The sequence below is a fragment of the Ranitomeya variabilis genome, chromosome 3, assembly GCF_051348905.1.
Source record: "Ranitomeya variabilis isolate aRanVar5 chromosome 3, aRanVar5.hap1, whole genome shotgun sequence".
Taxonomy (NCBI): domain Eukaryota; kingdom Metazoa; phylum Chordata; class Amphibia; order Anura; family Dendrobatidae; genus Ranitomeya; species Ranitomeya variabilis.
In genome coordinates, this window is record NC_135234.1 from 252,972,201 (window position 1) to 252,994,477 (window position 22,277).

Below are 22,277 nucleotides of genomic sequence, written 5' to 3' on the forward strand. Positions count from 1 at the left end.
AGTCAGTGTTTTATCAGCAGGAGATAATCACTAGAGGACTAGTTGTCTACTGATGTGTAATCCCCCTGCTTTATGTAACCCTGCCACCACCACTGATTGGCCGCTCCTGCCTGTGTTTTTCTGAAAACCGTTTTTCTTTATTAATGCAGGTTAACCTTTGGGAACAATTTCCTAGTCTCCTTTATGTACTGTATAGTGAAACATTTCTAATTACAATGATGGTCATAAAATATAATAATGAAAGTGGCAGCTGAAAATTGTAGAGCTTAATCTATTTGACCTTGGAATTTCCCCAACTCTGATGTCTCTGGAGTCATTGTTTCTGGGGGGTTTATATTGTAAGTATTAATGAACACAGGACAAACAAAAGAGTACACATTTTAAAAATAATATTTATTTGACCAGTGCTTATTTATGGCAAATCCATCACAGAGGAGACCAAGAAAATAGCAAAATGTAAGATAATTTCTGTACAGCTCATGTCACTAAGTGCAGCAGTTCTATTTATTGTAAACAGCTCTATCCCAGGTTTGGGGAAAGAGGGAAACAAACAATATTGTTGAACCTCAAAAAAGTGAGTAAAAAGCAAAGTTCAGAAGAAGAAATGAGTATTTGTTTATACTGGTAAAAGATTAGTACCATAAGATTTAATACTTCAAAAAATTAACCCAAAATGCAAGATGATCCCCTATGAAGTATGATACTTGGTAGAATACTGCCAAAACTACTGGAAAACAAATTCCCTTTTTCTAGTAAAATATTACAGGGATAAAACATTCCTGCATCCAGGCAGGAATAAAGTCATAAAGCCAATTTTCTCAATCTTATATCTTTATTGTAATTTTGGGCTGCATTAAAGGGAACCTGTCACCCCCAAAATTGAAGGTGAGCTAAGCCCACCGGCATCAGGGGCTTCGCGGTCCGGGGCCTCCCATCTTCTTACGATGACGTCCTCTTCTTGTGGCTCCGGCGCAGGCGTACTTTGTCTGCCCTGTTGAGGGTCAGAGAGGCCCGGCGCCTGCGCACTGCAGTACTTTGCTCTGCCCTCTGCCCCAGACAAAGTACGCCTGCGCAGGAGCCGCGGCGTGAATGCAAGAAGAGGACGTCATCGTAAGAAGATGTGAGGCCCCGGACCGGACCGCGACGCCCATCGGACCCAGACCGCAGCCGGACCGCCCCTGGGTGAGTATAATCTAACCTTTTTCTCATCTTTCAGGATACATCGGGGGCATACCTACAGCATTACAGAATGCTGTAGATAAGCCCCTGATGCCGGTGGGCTAAGCTAACCTTCGATTTTGGGGGTGACAGGTTCCCTTTAAGCATTTAGAATTCAGTGCTCTGTGATGCCCTCCTTAAGCCCTGTAGAGTTCCATGCGAGTGATTATCAAGGGGTGTAGCCTCTCAACACCACTCCGTGTCCTGCTAACCGCAGTCACAGTAAAATGTATAAGTTCAAGTCTGTTTCCAAGAACTGTAATATGTTCGCATGTGGTTATCTCTATCAGACAGGTATTCCGACAAGTCGTATATGCCCCAGTACTCGTTACAGAATGAGAACCCCTGACACTGGTGGTTCTCCAGACCTACACTTACCTTCACTAATGTGACCTGTTTGGTAGATCTGTGGGGGCTCCGGTGTTACAATAATATGCATGCTAAAATGTAGCTTTACATTTCTGAAACAGCCCTAAACTTTTTTCTTTATTGAGAGAGATCATGTTAAGGTAGCACGCATGATATATTTTTTTTAATTAGCTAAATCTGTGCAAATATGTAGTGTAGTACGGTGTAATATACTGATTGCAGTCTTCCCGGTTTCCAGTGCCACTTCAGTTTTTATCTAAGTCACATGACAGCTCTTATGACTCGTGTGTGAAAGTCAGCTTTACAATGTAAGTCTATGAAGCCTTGTTCTCAGGCAGATTGCATTTCTGCAAGATTGTAAAAGCGACTTCTCACTCACATATAAAGCACAGTGCGATCTAGAGAGTCAGAAGAGAACTGGAGTGGCGCTGGACATCAGAGAAAACGGCGATTGGTGAGTATTTGGCACACTTGCATTACACTTTTTACATAAGTTTAGACAAAAAAAAGTAACTGGAGAGCTTGTTTATCAGCAGCAGACTGCGAGGCCTTTAGTCACCTTAAATCGGGCGATTTTTAGGTTTGGAACTGTTAGTTTTTTCTTCCCCTTATTAGAAGAGCCATAACTTTTTATTTTTCCATCATCAACAACATAGTGGGGTGAGGGCTTGTTTTTTCTGGGAATAGTTGTACTTTTGAATAACATAACCATCCTTTTTAAGTCATGTACTGGAAAGAAGGAAAAAAAAATTCCAACTGTGGCAAAATGGTCAAAAAAGTACAATTCAGCAATTGTTTTACTGTAAAAGTGACCTGACAATAGGATTCCTTAATTTCGGTAATACCAAACACGTACAGCTTTTGTTTTAAGAGGTGAAAAAAATTTAGAAATTTGTAAAAGAAAACATCTTTTGCTTGTTACACTATTTTCCAAGAGTTGTAACATTTTCAATTTTCGGGATATGGAGCTGTGTGAAGTATTGCTTTTTTGTGCACAGAGCCAATGATTTTCTTGATAACATTTTAACGTGTATCCAAGATATGTTTGATCACTTATTACATTTTTTTGTTTGTTTCAATGCCCGAAAAAACGCAATTATGTTTTTTTTTTTTTTTCCTCTCTACTCAGTTTACCGATAGGATTCATTTATTTCATATTTTGATAGGTTGGAATTTTACTAATGTAGTGACACCACATGTGTATCTTAAAATGTCTTAATTTTTAATGTGGGAAAATGTGTGTGGGGGGGTTATTAATTTTAACTTTCTTATATATTATTTTAAAATATTTTTCTACTTTTTACTCTGTTAGTCCCCTTTGGGGACTTGAACCTGTGATAATCTGATCACTCGTGCTATACACAGCAGTGCTAGAGTACTGCTGTGTATAGTGAAAATCAGTGTCTCCTTTGAATGCCACGGGATGACTTTCACAGGAGTACAGTGATGACAAGCACAGGGGCTAGGGGGCTTCAGCAGAACACTGGCTGTCACGGCAACCCATCGGCACCTTGGTATGTTGTCAATGCTGCTGTCACAGATTGACAGTGGCATTAAACAGGTTAACAGCGACAGAAGGAGCTCAGCTCCACCCACGGCTGTTAGAAGCAGATGATAGCTGAATAATTCTGCCATCATCTGCTGGGGAAGATGAGGGCTCGGCTTGAGATTCGAGCAAGCCAGCATCAGAGGCAGGGAGATGACGGATACAGTATGTCATATCGGTAAGGAGTTAAAATACTGGCTTGTGTTTTGTGATAAATGCCAAGGTGCTATATAAACTGTAAAGTAAGCAAGACTTTAGAGATATTATCGTATTTTCCGGCATATAAGACACCCCCTCTCTTCATCATCGGGACCACTCCCCCCCCCACCCATCATATGCACATTGGTCTGCACCCGGCGTATAAGACGACCCCCGACTTTTAAGAAGATTTTCAGGGGTTAAAAGGTCATCTTATATGCCGGAAAATACGATAACTATTTTAGCAAAATAGTGCATAAAATTACAGACAATTTGTGACTGCTTTCCCATCATCCAGGTAAAATGTTGAAAAAAAAACAAAACAAAAAAACCCGAACAACCTCACTAACAATGACAAAGTACATTTTCTGATTTGCTAGCACAGAAATCTCCTCTTTTGCAGTAATTAAGAGTTTCCGAACATTCTCTGAATAGTACAATTATGTGCGTGTAAATAAACCTTCCAGGGTTCTGCAGTCCGGTTACAAAGTCATACTTTAAATTGGAATAGATTGCATTTTGGAACATCTTGCGGCATTTTAAGTCATTGATTATTTTGTACTCAAATGCTAGAGCTAAGCTGTGCAATAAGATAATAAATAGGACACTGACTCATGGAGATACAGCCGGACCACCTTGCTGGCCCTTTCTTTAACATTAATTTTGGCATTCATTTACAACGTGGACAACCACAATTACTACATTAAAAAACGCTAGGTCAAAATGGATTTGTACAGAAAGGGTTAAAGCAGAATTTATGCTTCCAGACAGGAAGCTAATGTAGTACTGTTTACCATTACTGGATACCTTCAGATCCCTCTTTACAAAGAGACCAATTTGTAGTTGATTAGGGATAACAATATATAAATGTGTATTTAAGATATATATATTTATATATAATTTCACATAGTAAAATAATTATGTGAGGTGAAAAATATCCACACTACCATCCATTAAAATCAGCAATCCTTCACAAACACAAGTAATCCCATATAATCCCATACCACAAATGATAAGACGTAAAGGAAGTTCCAACACTTTGAGTGTACCTTCTGCATTGTGTGCAGAGGCTGGAGGACTATACTTGTGTAAGTGAGCGGTACCTGGGGCACATGCAGCAGTAGTTAGATTCTATTTAACCAACTCTCCCCAGTAAAGAAAAATATGAAAAGAGATGTATATATGCAAATCATTCAGATCCACAATCTGATAGGCACTTTGTATAATAGATGGGAGCTTAACTAAGCATCCATCATCATCTTCACAGCGGCAAACACCTTGGGAATAGTTTTTTCAAGATTCCATTTCGTCACTGTCTAGTGGAGGCGGTACAAAGCAAAGAAGTTCTTCGTAGGTTAAACCTGTGCATGGAAACATAAGAGGACATTAAGTAAACACGAGTCTTTAATAGCCACTGACTTTATATACGATGAACTGATTTTAACAAATCTTTTTGAAAATTGTAATATGCAAAAACTAACGCTGAACGTGAAGGGATTTTCCAGAACCAAGACAGTGATGAATGATCTGTAGATAGGTCATCTAGATCCACTGTTGCAAAGTCCAGTGGTTTCCAGAAATAAGCAGTGTACTCAGCCAGGAAATCACAAGTCCGTGTACTGTATGTATAGTGGTTGTAGTCTGTTAATGCAGCCCTGCTTCCATAGAAGTGAATGACACGCTGTACTTGTGGCAGCTGCAAAACCTGGTAACAACTATTGATGAGAGTTTTGAGTAGAGATGAGCAAATCTGTTCGGATTCGGTCCCGAACACGATCGGATTTGAATACTGTTTGTGCAATATTCGTCGAGCGCAGCATTATAGTCAATGGGAGTAGAAATTACCGAATATGTTCGGAACCGATCACAAGACATACATTCGGCATGAAAAGTGTTTGAATATGGCCCGAACGTGTCAAATGGCCCGAATGTGTCAAAATCAAATTCGGGGTCCAACTTCGCTCAAAAGCCCCAACAAGTCAGATACTGATAACCGAAGGATTGATCAGCAATATCTTAATCTTAGTCCTAGATAAACCCCTTTTAAAGCTGAGCTTATGAGGAAGAGCTGATGATCTACAGTGTCAAATGCTGCAGAGAGATCCAAGAGAATTAGCATAGAGTAGTGACCATTAGATTTAGCTGTTAGTAAATCATTAGAGACTTTAGTGAGGGCAATTTCAGTAGAGTGTAAAGAGCGGAAATTAGAATGTAGAGAGTCGAGTAGAAATTTATCTGAGAGATAGCAGATAAGATGGGAGTGGACCAGGCGTTTCAGGAGTTTAGAGATGAAGGGAAGATTAGAGACAGGTCTAAAGTTAGCGGCAGTTTTGGTTGAGGGATGGTTTTTTAAGTAATGGATGTATGATGGCATGCTTAAATGAGGAGGGAAAGATACCAGAAGAAAGAGAGAGGTTGAACATTTTTTTTAGGTGAGTGGTGACAGCAGGGGAAAGGGATTGGAGGAGATGTGACTGAATGAGGTCGCTGGCGCAAGTAGTAGGGTGAGAAGATGCAAGGAGCCTGATTAATACTTCTTCTGTGACTGGATCAAAATCAGAGAGTGAGCTAGATGCAGAGGGGGAAAGGACAGTGCATGGTATGAGGGGATTGGGGGATAATTTGCTGTCGGATATGGTCAATTTTTTCTTTGAAATAATTGGCCAGATCGTCAGCGTGGAGATCGGTGGTTGGGGCCTGCACTCTTGGGTTGAGTAGTGAATGAAAAGTGTCAAATAGACTTTTCGGGCTATTGGATAGTGAGGTGATGAGGGTGTTGAAATAGGTTTGTTTGGAGAGGTGAAGGGAAGTGTTGTATGTTTTATGCATAAACTTATAATGGATGAAATCTTCGGGTAGACTGGATTTTCTCCACAGACGTTCTGCGCACCTGGTGTACCGCTGTAAGAAACGTGTTTGCAGCATGTGCCAGGGTTGTTGCTGTCTGTGCTGAGTTGTTCTATGTATAGGAGGTGCAGTTTCATCCAGTGCATTTTGCAATGTTTCATTGCAATGCTTCAGTGCAGAATCAGGACATGAGAGGGAGGAGATAGGGGCCAATGATGATTGCAAGTTCTTTATAAGTTTCTGGGTGTTAATGGCTGTATATTTCTATAAGTACAGAAAATGGGGGTGACCTGAGCAGTATGGCAGTTCTTGATAGAGAATGAAAGAAGGTTGTGGTCAGTGAGCAGGGGGCAAAGTTGGGGAGGAAAATTCATCAAAATTTATATCAGTTTAGTGGTGTACATTTACACTAGGAATGTACCCCAGCCCTTGATTGAAATTACATTTCTGGCGGCGGTACTGGTTAATGAATTAGGCACATTTTACTCCAGCGGTTCCTTCATGTGTGTGCAAAAAGAGCATGGCCCATTATCTTTATGCTGCAACAGCAAAACTAAGGGGTGATGATCAAGGTATTGCCGCTTTCACAAATCCTATATCCCAGCACTAATATGTATATGCACGCTTTCATTTTTTTCAGCAAAGTCTCACAGAATGCATAAAGTCTCTGCCTATCTGCACATAATATTAGAGAGAGTGGTACGGTATATGCAGACCTGTAGAACAAGCAATGAAGTTGTGTACATCAGCCTTTTAAGACATCCATGTGAATCTTGAATAAATTCTTAAAGGGAACCTGTCACCACGTTTTTGGAAGATGGGATAAAAATAGCGTTAAATAGGGGCAGAGGTGGGCATTACATTAGTGTGTTTGTTATGCGTTTATTACCCACCTAAGTTGCCGAAATACCTTTGCAAAGTCTCCGTTTTCGCCTGTCAATCAGGCTGGTCTGGTCAAAAGGGCGTTGTCTTCCCCCAGATTTTGCGTAGTTTTCCGTTGGTGGCGTAGTGGTGTGCGCATGCCCAAGGTCCCGAATCCTCTGCCAGGGGATTTAAAAGAGCGCGCTGTTCATTTTCATTGGTGATCGGTGGGCGCGGCCATCTTCCTTTGGCCGCGCGTGCGCAGAAGCGGCGCTCTGCTGGCCGCGGCTTCAGGAAAATGGCCGCCGCGATATCCATCTGCGCACGCGCGGCATCCCGCGGCCATTTTCCTGAAGCCGCGGCCAGCAGAGCGCCGCTTCTGCGCACGCGCGGCCAAAGGAAGATGGCCGCGCCCACCGATCACCAATGAAAACGAACAGCGCGCTCTTTTAAATCCCCTGGCAGAGGATTCAGGACTTTGGGCATGCGCACACCACTACGCCACCAACGGAAAACTACGCAAAATCTGGGGGAAGACAAGACGCCCTTTTGACCAGACCAGCCTGATTGACAGGCGAAAACGGAGACTTTGCAAAGGTATTTCGGCAACTTAGGTGGGTAATAAACGCATAACAAACACACTAATGTAATGCCCACCTCTGCCCCTATTTAACGCTATTTTTATCCCATCTTCCAAAAACGTGGTGACAGGTTCCCTTTAAGAGTAATCAACAGATGTCACGTAATAAATAATGAAAATGGATTTTAAATGCATTCCTTGAACCAGTGATTGTGATCAAACTGATATCGCTAAAACGTTCTTCTGTAAGTTCTTACTTTTCCATTCTTCAATATCAAGCTCGCGGCTCTCAAAGCTTTGGTCATAAGGATCAGCTACGGGTTCATCATCTGGGTCATGATACTGCGCAAAATATGAGTGGGCTAAAGCCTCTGTTGCAGTAATCCTCTTGTCTGTGTCCAGAACAAGCATTTTCTCAAGTAGATCTACAGCTGAGTAGAAAGGAAAATGCTGTGAGTGATCTCTAGAAGTTGTAGAGCATGTCATGTGAACAGTTAAACTAGAAATGCAATATCATTAATCATAGCTTCTAACATTTATAACAAACCTTGAGGATTGGCTCCCAAGAAAACATCTTCAAAATTCATCTTCGGCGTGTACGGCAATGAATGAATGTAATTCCTGGCCTGTTACAAACAGGAAAAAAAACATACAAAACAGGAAACAATTAAACAACATTAAATGCATTTCAAGGCAGAAATATGTAAATATGTTCACAAATATTAGATTTGAGAGAACTGTTGGTAAGTCAAAAGCAGAAAATCAAGCAACTTTTGTTGAAAATGTCTCTAACAGATGATCATGTAAAATACACACTTTTCTGGAACATGCAGGCCTTCTACGAGGACATCATCTTATGTGACTACTCCCTGCCTCTGACTGCAGGAAATGCATGTGACAACACATCATCACTGGAGGCAGAGTATACCGAGACCATCAGATGATCAAAAAAGCATTGCCACAACAGGAAGGGGCAGAGTACAGTGGGGTCTTCTTTGTATAATAATATTGATTAAAAGTGGTTCTCCAGGCCTTAGGTCATCAATATAAAAAAGGTGTTGGTCCAATACTCAGCACCACCACTGATAAGCTGATCTCAGTGGCTGATCTCGAGAACTGCTGTATATCTTCAATTCAATTGAAATAGAGATAAAGTGCAGTATTAGCAGCAATCGCTACGCAATATACAAAGCTGTCATGTTCCAGATAATGCAGGCGCTGATTGATGGGGGTGCAGGGTGTCATAATCTCCTGATTACAATACGAAAAGTCTTAAACAAGCCCTTTAAAGTCTGTTATTCAAAACCTTGCTCAACAAAACTTAGTTATTGCTAATTTTGCTGTGCTGCAATCAAGAACCTTTACATTCCCATTGAACTGAAGAGGGAAAATCTACAACAAATCCAAGACCCAAATTGATGTGAGTGGATTTAAAAAACTTGCACAACAGGCCAATTCCAATGCTGAAAATTTACATGTGTGGAGACTGTATGAGACAGACATGTCTAAAAGAAGAAACTTCCATTTTGCCCGTGGCTTCAAGAGTGCAGCCTACAATTTTTTGCCACTCTGTTGACTTGATGTCCGTGGAAGCCTGTGACCACTCTGACAGCGGAGCACAACAACCAGTTAGGTAGAAACTGTTTGAGATTTGGCACTTTTTTTTTCCAAGTCCCAGATATCCCCTTTAGCTCAAGTGCTGTGCCTGTGCAAACACCAATCGAGTTGGTCATTGACCTATACCAGAGCTCTTAATGTGACATTACAATTCTGTCAATTTAACCCCTTTAGTGACCACACACACACTCACATGTTCATAAAATAAAAAATATGAAAGATTTATATACAGGTAAATCTAGTTCGATCTATAATACATTTACACACAATTCTTTAATATAATCAGAGATGTGTCCTTCTGTCCGAATCCTAGAAGTCTGCGCACTGCGGCACCAGAGTCAAGGCATATGCATACCGAACTATGGCGCCATTTCATTGAAAAATGTCGTCGATAATTTGGCACCATATTCCAGATGCCGCCAATGCCAGACCCTACTTCTGCTGGATGTGTGTCCTAGGATGCAGCTTAAGGCTGTGTGCACACGTTGCGCTTTTTTCGCTATAAAAACGCATAACAAAACATACATATGCATCCCATCATTTAGAAAGCATTCCGCAATTTTTGTGCATATTACCGCATCGCGGTAAAAAACGCAGCATGTGTATTAATTTTGCGGATTTCCCACTATATTGTTGCATTTGGAACCTCCGGAAAAAAATGCAAAAATCTGCAAAAAAAAAAAAAAAAAAAAAAAAAAAAAACGCACAAAAAATGCGAGAAAAACACGCAAAAAACGCATGCGGATTTCTTGCAGAAAATGTCCGGTTTTGGTCAGGAAATTTCTGCAAGAAATCCTGACGTGTGCACATACCCTACGTGTATTGCAGAGCTCAAACTTGCTAGTTACGTGCGCTGCAATACAAGTTGACGGCCAATCAGAGGCCAGAAGCTGACGTCAGCGTGCATGTGACTGCGTGAATACCAGTGAAGTCATGCGCAAACACTGCTTGGACGCTGAAGCCAGCTGCAGGCTTTTTCTCTATGTATACAACAGCAGTGAAGGCAGGACATATACCAGAAAGGAGGGGACCACATACCAGGAAGGAGGGGACCACATACCAGGAAGGAGGGGACCATACACAGTGGGTACAGAAAGTATGCAGACCCCCTTTAATTTTTTCACTCTATTTCATTGCAGCCCTTTGGTAAATTCAAAAAAGTTAATTTTTTCTCATTAATGTACACTCTGCACCCTATCTTGAATGAAAAAAAAAAACAACAAATGTAGACATTTTTGCAAATGTATTAAAAAAGAAAAAATGAAATCACATGGTCATACGAATTCAGACCCTTTGCTCAGTGTTCAGCAGAGTAAAGAACAAGAAACACCAAGCGCACAACTAATAAATAGTATATATTAAGCAACAGCCGGGGTGCAACAAGTGGCCTATGTACAAACCAGGAAAAAGAAGAAAAAAGGAAGCCACAGCAATTATGCACACCACGGACATATGAAACACAGTAGACCGTATACAAAACAGAAAATTTATTGGAAAACCACATACAGTGTTCAGCAGAAGCACCTTTATGTGCTAGTACAGTCATGAGTCTTCTTGTGAAAGATGCAACAAGCTTTTCACACCTGGATTTGGGGATCCTCTCCAGTTCCGTCAGGTTGGAGGGTGAACAGTCATTTTCAGGTCTCTCCAGAGGTGCTCAATTGGGTTTCGGTCAAGGCTCTGGCTTGGCCAGCCAAGAATGGTTTGGCTGGTTTCACATTTGCGGTGGAGTCCGCAGCGTTTCTACCGCATACATCCGGATGCGTCTTGATTTCATATCTTTAACATTGTAGATGCAGGTGCATGCGTTCGCCCGCATTTGCTTACGCATGAGTATTTTCGCGGTGTGCAGCTGGGCGCAGCCGACGCACCATGTTAGAATTTTTGTGGCGTCAAATTTCTGCTGCCATACGCATGCGGACGCTTGCGGAAGGAGTGCGTCAAAACAATGCATTACCGTCTATGGGAAGGCATGGACATGCGTTTGCACAAGGGTCTATATACAAAAATCCCATGAAACACGCCCATTGGGCATGGCTTGTGTCAAGGAAATTCTCCTGGAAAATCTTTTTCCTATCAAACGCTTGCGCATAAACACAAACGCATGCAAAAACGTTGCTTTTTTTATCCGTCATGGGTAAGTTGATGCGGATAAAAACACAGCGTTATCATGACTTTTGCCATGCTTTTGCGGTTGAGTACGAAATGCTGCAGACTCAACTGCAAAGGTGAACCTAGCCTTACAGAGTTGTTCTGAAGGCACTCCTTTGTTACTTTAGCTGTGTACTTAGGGCCATTGTTATGTTGGAAGGTGAACCTTCGGCCCAGTCTGAGGTCCAGAGCACTCTGGAAGAGGTTTTCATCCAGGATATCTCTGTATTTGGCCGCATTCATGTTTCCTTTAATAGCAACCAGTCTTCCTGTCCCTGCAGCTGAAAAACACCCCCATAGCATGATGCTGCCACCACCATGTTTCACTGTTGGGATTGTATTGGGCAAGTGATGAGCAGTGCCTGGTTTTCTCCACACATACTGATTGGAATTATCACCAAAAAGGTCTATCTTCGTCTCATAGACCAGAGAATCTTATTTCTCATAGTCTGGGAGTCCTCCATGTGTTTTCTTTTTAGCAAATTCTATGCAGGCTTTCATTTATCTCACACCAAGGAGAGGCTTCCGTCGAGCCACTCTGCCATAAAGGCCCGACTGGTGGACAGCTGCAGTGATAGTTGACTTTGTGGAACTTTCTCCCATCTCCCTACTGCATCTCTGGAGCTCAGCCACAGTGATCTGGGGGTTCTTCTTTACCTCTCTCACCAAGGCTCTTCTCCCACGATTGCTCAGTTTAGCTGAACGGCCAGGTCTAAGACTTCTGGTGGTCCCAAACTTCTTCCATTTAAGGATTATGGAGGCCACTGTGCTCTTAGGAACCTTGAGTACTGCAGAAATTCTATTGTAACCTTGGCCAGATCTGTGCCTTGCCACAATTCTGTCTCCGAGCTCATGGCCAGTTCCTTTGACCTCATGATTCTCATTTGATCTGACATGCACTGTGAGGTCTTATATAGACAGGTGTGTGAATTTCCAAATGAAGTCCTATCAGTTTAAACACAGCTGGCCTCCAATGAAGTAGAACCATATCAAGCAAGGAGGAGCACAAGGAAATGGACAGCATGTGACAAATATGAGTGTTCTGAGGGGTCTGAATACTTTCCGAACCCACTGTGTGTATATGTATGTTATATATACATATATTTATTTATTATTATAGCACCATTTATTTCATGGCGCTTTACATGTGAGGAGGGGTGCACATAATAAAAACAAGTACAATAATCATGAACAATACAAGTCACAGCTGGTACAGGAGGAGAGAGGACCCTGCCCTCGAGGGCTCAAAATATATATGTGTGTGTGTGTGTGTGTGTGTGTGTGTGTGTGTGTGTGTGTGTGTGTGTGTGTGTGTGTATATATATACACACACACAATATATATATATATATATATATATATATATACACACACACACATCTACATACACATATACATACACATATACATACACACATTATATATATATATATATATATATATATATATATATATATATATATATATATATATATATATATATATATATATATATATATATACATACACATACATAAAACCTAAAAATGATCTACGTAAGTCACAACTAATATCGCATGGTGGTCTGGGGTTGGAGTGATGCTCAAAATCAAAGTGGACAATGAAGTTACAGGCTGATGCAACTTCAGTGGAAATGCCTCAAGACAAGAAAATGATGCTCAGTAGTGTGTGTGGCCTCCACGTATGATCTCCCTACAACACCTGGGTATGCTCCTGATGAGGCGGTGGGACTGTCTCCTGAGGGATCTCCTCCCAGACCTGGACTAAAGCATCAGCCAACTCCTGGATAGTCTGTGGTGCAACGCGACGTTAGTGGATTGTGCGAGACAGGATGTCCCAGATGTGTTCAATTGGATTCAGGTCTGGGGAACGGGCGGACCAGTTCATAGCTTCAATGCCTTCATCTTGCAGGAACTGCTGACACACTCCAGGTACTTGAGGTCTGGCATTGTCCTGCATAAGGAGAAACCCAGGGATAACTACACCAGCATATGGTCTCACAAGGGGTCTGAGGATATCATCTCGGTACCTAATGGCAGTAAGGAAAAAAAAAAGAACTTGTTCCAGCTCCATATCTGTAAAATTCAGGCTTGAAACTTTATTTTGCCAATTTAAAAGCAGTGGAAATGCTTTGATAAAGATCTTTAGTGATCGAAACGTGTCGCTCTTGTCCCGCTGTGCTTCTGGAGAGCACATTTCCACTGCTTTTAAATTGGCAAAATAAAGTTTCAAGCCTGAATTTTACAGCTATGGAGCTGGAACAAGTTCTTTTTTTTTCCTTTCTCCTGTGACTACGTTGATCAGCGTGGAGTTCCTTGCACCTGCGGTGGTTTCTCGGTGAGCTGGCTTTACTTACTATAGTTGTGACCTAATGGCAGTACCAAAGAAATGCCACCCCACACCAGTACTGACCCACTGCCAAACCATTCATGATGAAGGATGTTGCAGGCAGCAGTTCGCTCTCCACGGCGTCTCCAGACTCTGTCATGTCTGTCACATGCTCAGCGTGACCCCGCTTTCATCTGTGAAGAGCACAGGGCACAGGTGGCGAATCTGCCAATCCAGGTGTTCTGTGGCAAATCCCAAGCGTCCTGCACGGTGTTGGGCTGTGAGCACAACCCCCATCTGTGGACGCCAGGCACTCATCCTCATGGGGACGGTTTCTAACTGTGCAGACACATGCACATTTGTGGCCTGCTGGAGGTCACTTTGCAAGGCTCTGGCAGTGCTCCTCCTGTTCCTCCTTGCACAAAGGCTGAGGTAGCGGTCCTGCTGCTGGGTTGTTGCCCTCCTACAGCCCCCTCCACGTCTCCTGGTGTACTGGCCTGTCTCCTGGTAGCGCCTCCAGCCTCTGGACACTACGCTGGCAGACACAGCAAACCTTCTTGCCACAGCTCGCATTAATGTTCCATCCTGGATGAACTGCACTACCTGAGCCACTTGTGTGGGTTGTAGAGTCCGTCTCTTGCTACCACAAGTGTGAAAGCACAACAAACATTCAAAAGTGACCAAAACATCAGCCAGAGAGCATTGGTACTGATATGTGGTATGTGGTCCCCACCTGCAGAACCACCTGTTTATTGACTGTGTCTTGATAATTGCCAATAATTTCCATCTGTTGTCTATTCCATTTGCACAACAACATCTCTTGCTTCCCAAGTGGACAGTTTGATTTTACAGAAGCTTGATTTACTTGGAGTTATATTCTGTTTAAGTGATATATATATATATATATATATATATATATATAGTATATACTCGAGAATAAGCTGACCCGAGTATGAGCCGACCCCCCTAACTTTGCCACAAAAAACTGGGAAAACTTAATGACTCGAGTATAAGCCTAGGGTGGGAAATGCAGCAGCTGCTGGTAAATGTCAAAAGTAAAACTAGATACCAATAAAAGTAAAATTAATTGAGACATCAGTAGGTTAAGTGTTTTTGAATATCCATATTGAATCAGGTGACCCATATAATGCTCCATAAAGTTTATGATGGCCCCATAAGATGCTCCATATTAAAATATTCCCCATATAATCCTGCACAAAGGTTAATAATGGCCCCATAAGATGCTCCATAGACACATTTACCCAATATAATGCTGCACAAATGTTGATTATGGCCCCATAAGATGCTCCATAAAGATATTTGCCCCATATAGTGCTGCACAAACCCTGATTATGGCCCCATAAGATGCTCCATACAGACACTTGCCCCATATAGTGCTGCACAAATGTTATGGCCCCATAGATGCTCCATACACACACTTGCCCCATATAGTGCTGCACAAACGTTATGGCCCCATAGATGCTCCATACAGACACTTGCCCCATTATAGTCCTGCACAAATGTTATGGCCCCATAGATGCTCCATACAGACACTTGCCACATATAGTGCTACACAAACATTATGGCCCCACAGATGCTCCATACAGACACTTGCCCATTATAGTGCTGCACAAACGTTATGGCCCCATAAGATGCCCCATACAGACACTTGCCCCATATAGTGCTGCACAAATGTTATGGCCCCATAGATGCTCCATACACACACTTGCCCCATATAGTGCTGCACAAACGTTATGGCCCCATAGATGCTCCATACAGACACTTGCCCCATTATAGTCCTGCACAAATGTTATGGCCCCATAGATGCTCCATACAGACACTTGCCACATATAGTGCTACACAAACATTATGGCCCCACAGATGCTCCATACAGACACTTGCCCATTATAGTGCTGCACAAACGTTATGGCCCCATAAGATGCCCCATACAGACACTTGCCCCATATAGTGCTGCACAAATGTTATGGCCCCATAGATGCTCCATACAGACACTTGCCCCATTTGCTGTTGCGATAAAAAAAAAAATCACATACTCACCTCTCCGTTGCTCAGGCCCCCGGCACTTTCTATTTTGCACCTGCTCCTCGTTCCGGCGCCGCTCCGTCTTCATCGTCTTCTGCACTGACGTTCAGGAAGGGGGCGCGCACTAACCACGTCATCGCGCTCTCTGACCTGAGCGTCACTGCAGAAGACGCTGAAGACGGAGCAGCGGCTGGAACGAGGAGAGGTGAATATCGCGCAGCGCTCCCCCTCCCCATTATACTCACCTGCTCCTGGCGCTGTGCAGTCCCTGCTTCCCCGGCGATGCTGCTTCTCCCTGTACTGAGCGGTCACCGTTACCGCTCATTACAGTAATGAATATGCGGCTCCACCTCTATGGGAGGTGGAGCCGCATATTCATTACTTTAATGAGCGGTACCATGTGACCGCTCAGTACAGGGAGAAGCTGGGGTGCCAGGGACCTGCAGGGACCGCGCCAGGAGCAGGTGAGTATTATTAGACAGCCCCCGCTCCCCCTCCCCTGCCGACCCCTGGGTATGACTCGAGTATAAGCCGAGAGGGGGTCTTTCAGCCCCAAAAAGTGGGCTGAAAATCTCGGCTTATACTTGAGTATATACGGTATATATATACAGACAAAAAGTTTGGACACATCTTCTCATTTAAAGATTTTCCTGTATTTTCATAACTATGAAAATTGTACATTCACACTGAAGGCATCAAAACAATGAATTAATGCATGTGGAATTATATACTTAACAAAAAAGTGTGAAACTACTGAAATTATGTCATATATTCTAGGTTATTAAAAGTAGCCACCTTTTGCTTTGATGACTGCTTTGCACACTCTTGGCATTCTCTTGATGAGCTTCAAGAGGTAGTCACCGGGAATGGTTTTCACTTCACAGGTGTGCCCTGTCAGGTTTAATAAGTGGGATTTCTTGCCTTATAAATGGGGTTGCGACCATCAGTTGTGTTGTGCAGAAGTCTGGTGGATACACAGCTGATAGTCCTACTGTATAGACTGTTAGAATTCGTATTATGGCAGGAAAAACGCAGCTAAGTAAAGAAAAACGAGTGGCCATCATTACTTTAAGAAATGAAGGCCAGTCAGTCCGAAAAATTGGGAAAACTTTGAAAGTGCCCCCAAATGCAGTGGCAAAAACCATCAAGCGCTACAAAGAAACTGACTCACATGAGGACCGCACCAGGAAAGGAAGACCAAGATTCACCTCTGCTTCTGAAGATAAGTTTATCTGAGTCACCAGCCTCAGAAATCGCAGGTTAACAGCAGCTCAGATTACAGACCAGGTCAATGCCATACAGAGTTCTAGCAGAAGACACATCTCTACAACAAATGTTAAGAGGAGACTTAGTGCAGCAGGCCTTCATGGTAAAATAGCTGCTAGGAAACCACTAAGGACAGGCAACAAGCAGAAGAGACTTGTTTGGGCTAAAGAGCACAAAGAATGGACATTAGACCAGTGGAAATCTGTGCTTTGGTCTGATGAGTCCAAATTTGAGATCTTGGTTTCCAACCACCGTGTCTTTATGCGACGCAGAAAAGGTGAACGGATGGACCATGCCTGGTTCCCACCATGAAGCATGGAGGAGGAGGAGGAGGTGTGATGGTGTGGGGGTTCTTTGCTGGTGACACGGTTGGGGATTTATTCAAAATTGAAGGCATACTGAACCAGCATGGCTACCACAGCATCTTGCAGCGGCATGCTATTCCCTCTGGTTTGTGTTTAGTTGGACCATCATTTATTTTTCAACAGGACAATGACCCCAAACACACCTCCAAAGCTATGTAAGGGCTAATTGACCAAGAAGAAGAGTGATGGGGTGCTACGCCAGATGACCTGGCCTCCACAGTCACCAGACCTGAACCCACTCGAGATGGTTTGGTGTGAGCTGGACCACAAAGTGAAGGCAAAAGGGCCAACAAGTGCTAAGCATCTCTGGGAACTCCTTCAAGATTGTTGGAAGACCATTCCCTGTGACTACCTCTTGAAGCTCATCAAGAGAATGCCAAGAGTGTGCAAAGCAGTCATCAAAGCAAAAGGTGGCTACTTTGAAGAACCTAGAATATAAGACATCATTTCAGTTGTTTCACACTTTTTTGTTAAGTATATAATTCCACAGGTGTTAATTCGTAGTTTTGATGCCTTCAGTGTGAATTTACAATTTTCATAGTCATGAAAATACTTAAAAATCTTTAAATGAGAAGGTGTGTCCAAACATTTGGATATATATATATATATATATATATATATATATATATATATATATATATATATATATATATATATATATATATATAGTCACTGGTAATGTAGTACACTGGTAATGTAGTACACACACACACACACATTAACCCCTCCACGACATGCGCCGTACATGTACGGCGTATGTCGTGTCCCTCCTCCCTGTTCAGACCTGATCTAGGTTTGGATGTGACGTCAGTTTTTTTAATATTTGTATTAGCCTTCTGACTGAGCACTCCGCCCCTTAGCCTTAGGTGTTTTTAATTGCAGCAGGATTCTACTCCTCCACAGAGATATAGACTTTAGTCCAAGAGAGGATTCACATAAGGTTCCCAGAGAAATGTAGACTGTCTAAGAGAGGACTGGCATTAGGTCCTGGCAACGAGAAATGCATTAACGTGGCTGCCAGGTACACATGAATTGGCCAATTTATGCGCTAAAAATTCTCAATTTTTCAGATTTCTAGCGCAGTAATACAATTCAATTTTCATATTTTATACTTGCATGCTATAGCGCTACAGAATGCTGCCCTATCTGTTTCATTGTATATGAGTTGGCGACTCTAGGTAAGCACCTGTTCAGACCATATTTATGTTTGGATGTGACGGTCAGTTTTTTGATATCTCCCTTTGATGTGGGATCTGGCACAAGTCCACATCTTTCCTGGCACATGTCAGCTGTTTTTAACAGCTGACATGTGCCCCTAACAGCAGTGAGTGGAATCACTATCCACCTGCGGCTGTTAACCCATCAAATGTTGCTGTCAATCTCTGACAGCGACATTTAATGTGATCGTGCTGAAAGCGTGTCACTAATCCAACCCATCAGCGTCCGTGTCACATGACCACAGGTCGCCGATGGGTTGGCATGAAAACCTGGGGTCTGCATTAGACCTCTGCGCTTGTCATTACCGAATTACTATGAGCACCGCCCAGCGATTAGTACTCATAGCAAGTGAGAATTTCTGCTACACACAGGCGATCTGATCATCGCTTGTGTGTAATAGAGGCGATCGGACAAATGCAGCTTCTAGTCTCCCATAGAGACTATTAAAGCATGCAAAAGGTAAAAAAAATTGTTTTTAAAAATATAAAAAAAAAAATACAAAAAGTTTAAATCACCCCCCTTTTGCACCATTTGAAATAAAACAAAAACTAAAATAAAAAATACACATTTGGTATTGTTGCATTCAGAATTGTCCTATCAAGCTATAAATAAAAAAATATCAGATTGGTAAACTGCGTACCAGAAAAAAAAAAGCCAAATCGCCAGAATTCCGTTTTTTATGGTCGCCACAACATTGCATTAAAATGCAATAACGGGTGATCAAAAGATCGCATCCACCCCAAAATAGTATGATTAAAAACGCCAGCTCGGCACGCAAAAAATAATCCCTCACCTAGCCCCAGATCACGAAAAATGGGTAAGCTATGGGTTTTTTTTTTGTTGTTTTTTTTTTACACAAACTTTGGATTGTTTTTCACCACGAATCATAATGGCAGGTCAGTTTTAGCATTTAGTGGACATGGTTAAAAAAAAAAAAAAAAACAGCCAAAAAACAACCGTAGGATTGAACGTTTTATACAATTTCACCGCACTTGGAATTTTTTTCCCGTTTTCGAGTACACAATATTGTAAAACAAATGGTGTCGTTCAAAAGTACAACTCGTCCCGCAAAAAAAGAAGCCCTCACATGACCATACTGACGGAAAAATAAAAGTTTTGGCTCTCGGAAGAAGCGGAGTGAAAAACACAAACGCAAAATGGCTCCGTCGTTAAGGGGTTAAAAAGCCACTGGGACCCAGCAGCCAATTAGGCAAAACAGCAGATCCTCCTGGCCTGCTGTCAATGACTAACAGGTCTCCCCCTATACACATGTAGAGAGAGATCTGTCACTCAAGAGGAGCAGGCAGTGAAAAGCTGTTAGGGTATGTGTCCACGTTCAGGATTGCGTCAGGATTTTACATCAGTATTTGTAAGCCAAAACCAGGAGTGGGTGATAAATGCAGAAGTGGTGCATATGTTTCTGTTATACTTTTCCTCTAATTGTTCCACTCCTGGTTTTGGCTTACAAACACTGATGAAAAATCCTGACCAAATCCTGATGCAATCCTGAACGTGGACACATACCCTAAGGGTATGTGTCCATGTTCAGGATTGCATCAGCATTTGGTCAGGATTTTTCATCAGTATTTGTAAGCCAAAACCAGGAGTGGGTGATAAATGCAGAAGTGGTGCATATGTTTCTGTTATACTTTTCCTCTAATTGTTCCACTCCTGGTTTTGGCTTACAAATACTGATGAAAAATCCTGACCAAATGCTGATGCAATCCTGAACGTGGACACATACCCTAAGGGTATGTGCACACGTCAGGATTTTGTCAGGATTTTCTCAGGATTTTGTCAGGCTTTTTCCTCAGGTTTTGTAGCCAAAACCAGGAGTGGGTGATAAATGCAGAAGTGGAGCATATGTTTCTATTATACCTTTCCTCTAATTGTTCCACTCCTGGTTTTGGCTACAAATCCTGATGAAAAAGCCTGACAAAATCCTGACAAAATCCTGACGTGTGCACATACCTTTAGGAACCGGACCTGTCAACTAGTCTCCTGTGCGTCTTGCTCCCCAGTGGCTCTTGAACTTCTTCTCTTAAACATTGCACCATTTCAGAGTTAAGCATACCAGTTAGCAGTCATACACCAGTGTCTGATACATGCTGCCGCTCGTTGACTGGGCAACGTGTATCAGCAATCAGATTCCCTTTAAATAAGCTATTTTTTTTCTAGAAAATCAGTCAGTCAAGAAATATGAAAGATTACCATATATACTCAAGTATAAGCCGAGATTTTCAACTCATTTTTTAGGCTGAAAGTGCCCCTCTCGGCTTATACTCGACCCATTGTCCCAGGTAGTGGGGAGGGGGAGTGGCGGCTGTCACATCATACTCACCCCCTCCTGACGTGGTCTCTGTACGTCCCTGCTTCCCAGATGGTCTCCGGCAGGTCTTCCGGTGTTCAGCGGTCAAGTGGTACCGATCATTAATGTAATGAATATGCACACGACTCCATTCCCATAGGCCTGGAGCACATATTCATGACTTTAATGAGCGGTACCTTGTGAGGGCTCAACACAGGAAGAGCTGCAGGCTCTGGGGCCATCGGAGAAGCAGGGACATGCAGAGACCATGCCAGGAGGGTGAGTGTGACGGGGGAGGGTCAGCCATGTGATATTCACCTGTCCCCATTCCACCGCCGGGCTGTGTCTTCTGCGTCCTCTGGCTGTGACTTTCAGTTCAGAGGGCGCGATGACGTGATTAGTGCGTGCCCTCTGCCTTAACAGTCATTGCAGAGACCCGGAAGACACAGCGGTGTGCGGCGATGGAACGAGAACAGGTTAATATCACAAGTGCCGGGGGCCTGAGCCAGCAGGGACACCGGCACATGACCACCATAGCGCCAGTGTCCCTGCCTGCTCAGGACACCGGCACCTGGCTCCCAGCAACGAGAGGAGAGTATGTAATTTTTTTTTTAAATCGCTGCAGGAGCAGCATGTAGGGCATATTATTCTATGGCATATCTTATGGGGCAATCAACCTTTATGGAGCAGCATATGGGGCATATTATTCTATGGAGCATCTTATGGGGCCATCATTAACCTTTGTGAATCATTACATGGGTCATATTTTTTGTATGGATCATCTCATGGGGCCATCATGAACTTTATGGAGCATTATATGGGGTGTATTTTGTATGGAGCATCTTATGGGGCCCATCATGAACTTTATGGAGTATCTTATGGGGCCCATCATGAACTTTATGAAGCATCATATGGGGTGTATTTTGTATGGAGAATTATATGGGGCTCCTGATTCAATATGGATATTCAAAAACATTTAACCTCACAAAAATCGGAATAAAAAGAGATCGAAAAATGTCATGTGCCCGAAAATGGTACCAATAAAAATGTCAACTCGTCCTGCAAAAAACAAGACCTCATATGACTCTGTGGACCAAAATATGGAAAAATTATAACTCTCAAAATGTGGAGAGGCAAAAACAATTTTTTGCAATAAAAAGCGTCTTTTAGTGTGTGACAGCTGCCAATCATAAAAATCATCTAAAAAAACCCGGCTAAAAATAGTAAATCAAACCCCCCTTCATCATCCCCCGAGTTAGGGAAAAATAATAAAATAAAAAAAAAAATGTATTTCCATTTTCCCATTAGGGTTAGGGTTGGGGCTAAAGTTACGGTTGGGGCTAAAGATAGAGTTAGGGCTTA

At 42.6% G+C, this 22,277-nt stretch overlaps 1 protein-coding gene across 2 annotated transcripts in view; it reads right to left on the reverse strand.

The window, feature by feature from the left end:
- Positions 1-372: 372 nt before the first annotated feature.
- Positions 373-22,277, reverse strand: part of LOC143815790 (mitogen-activated protein kinase 14) — a 109,208-nt gene continuing 87,303 nt past the window's right edge. For both annotated transcript variants that reach the window (XM_077295389.1, XM_077295388.1), the window contains exons 10-12: positions 8,167-8,245; positions 7,877-8,050; positions 373-4,692 (exon numbers count right to left, since the gene is read on the reverse strand). In XM_077295389.1, coding sequence (XP_077151504.1) covers positions 4,625-4,692; positions 7,877-8,050; positions 8,167-8,245 — 321 coding nt within the window. In that variant the 3' untranslated portion in view covers positions 373-4,624. The remainder of the gene's footprint in view (positions 4,693-7,876; positions 8,051-8,166; positions 8,246-22,277) is intronic.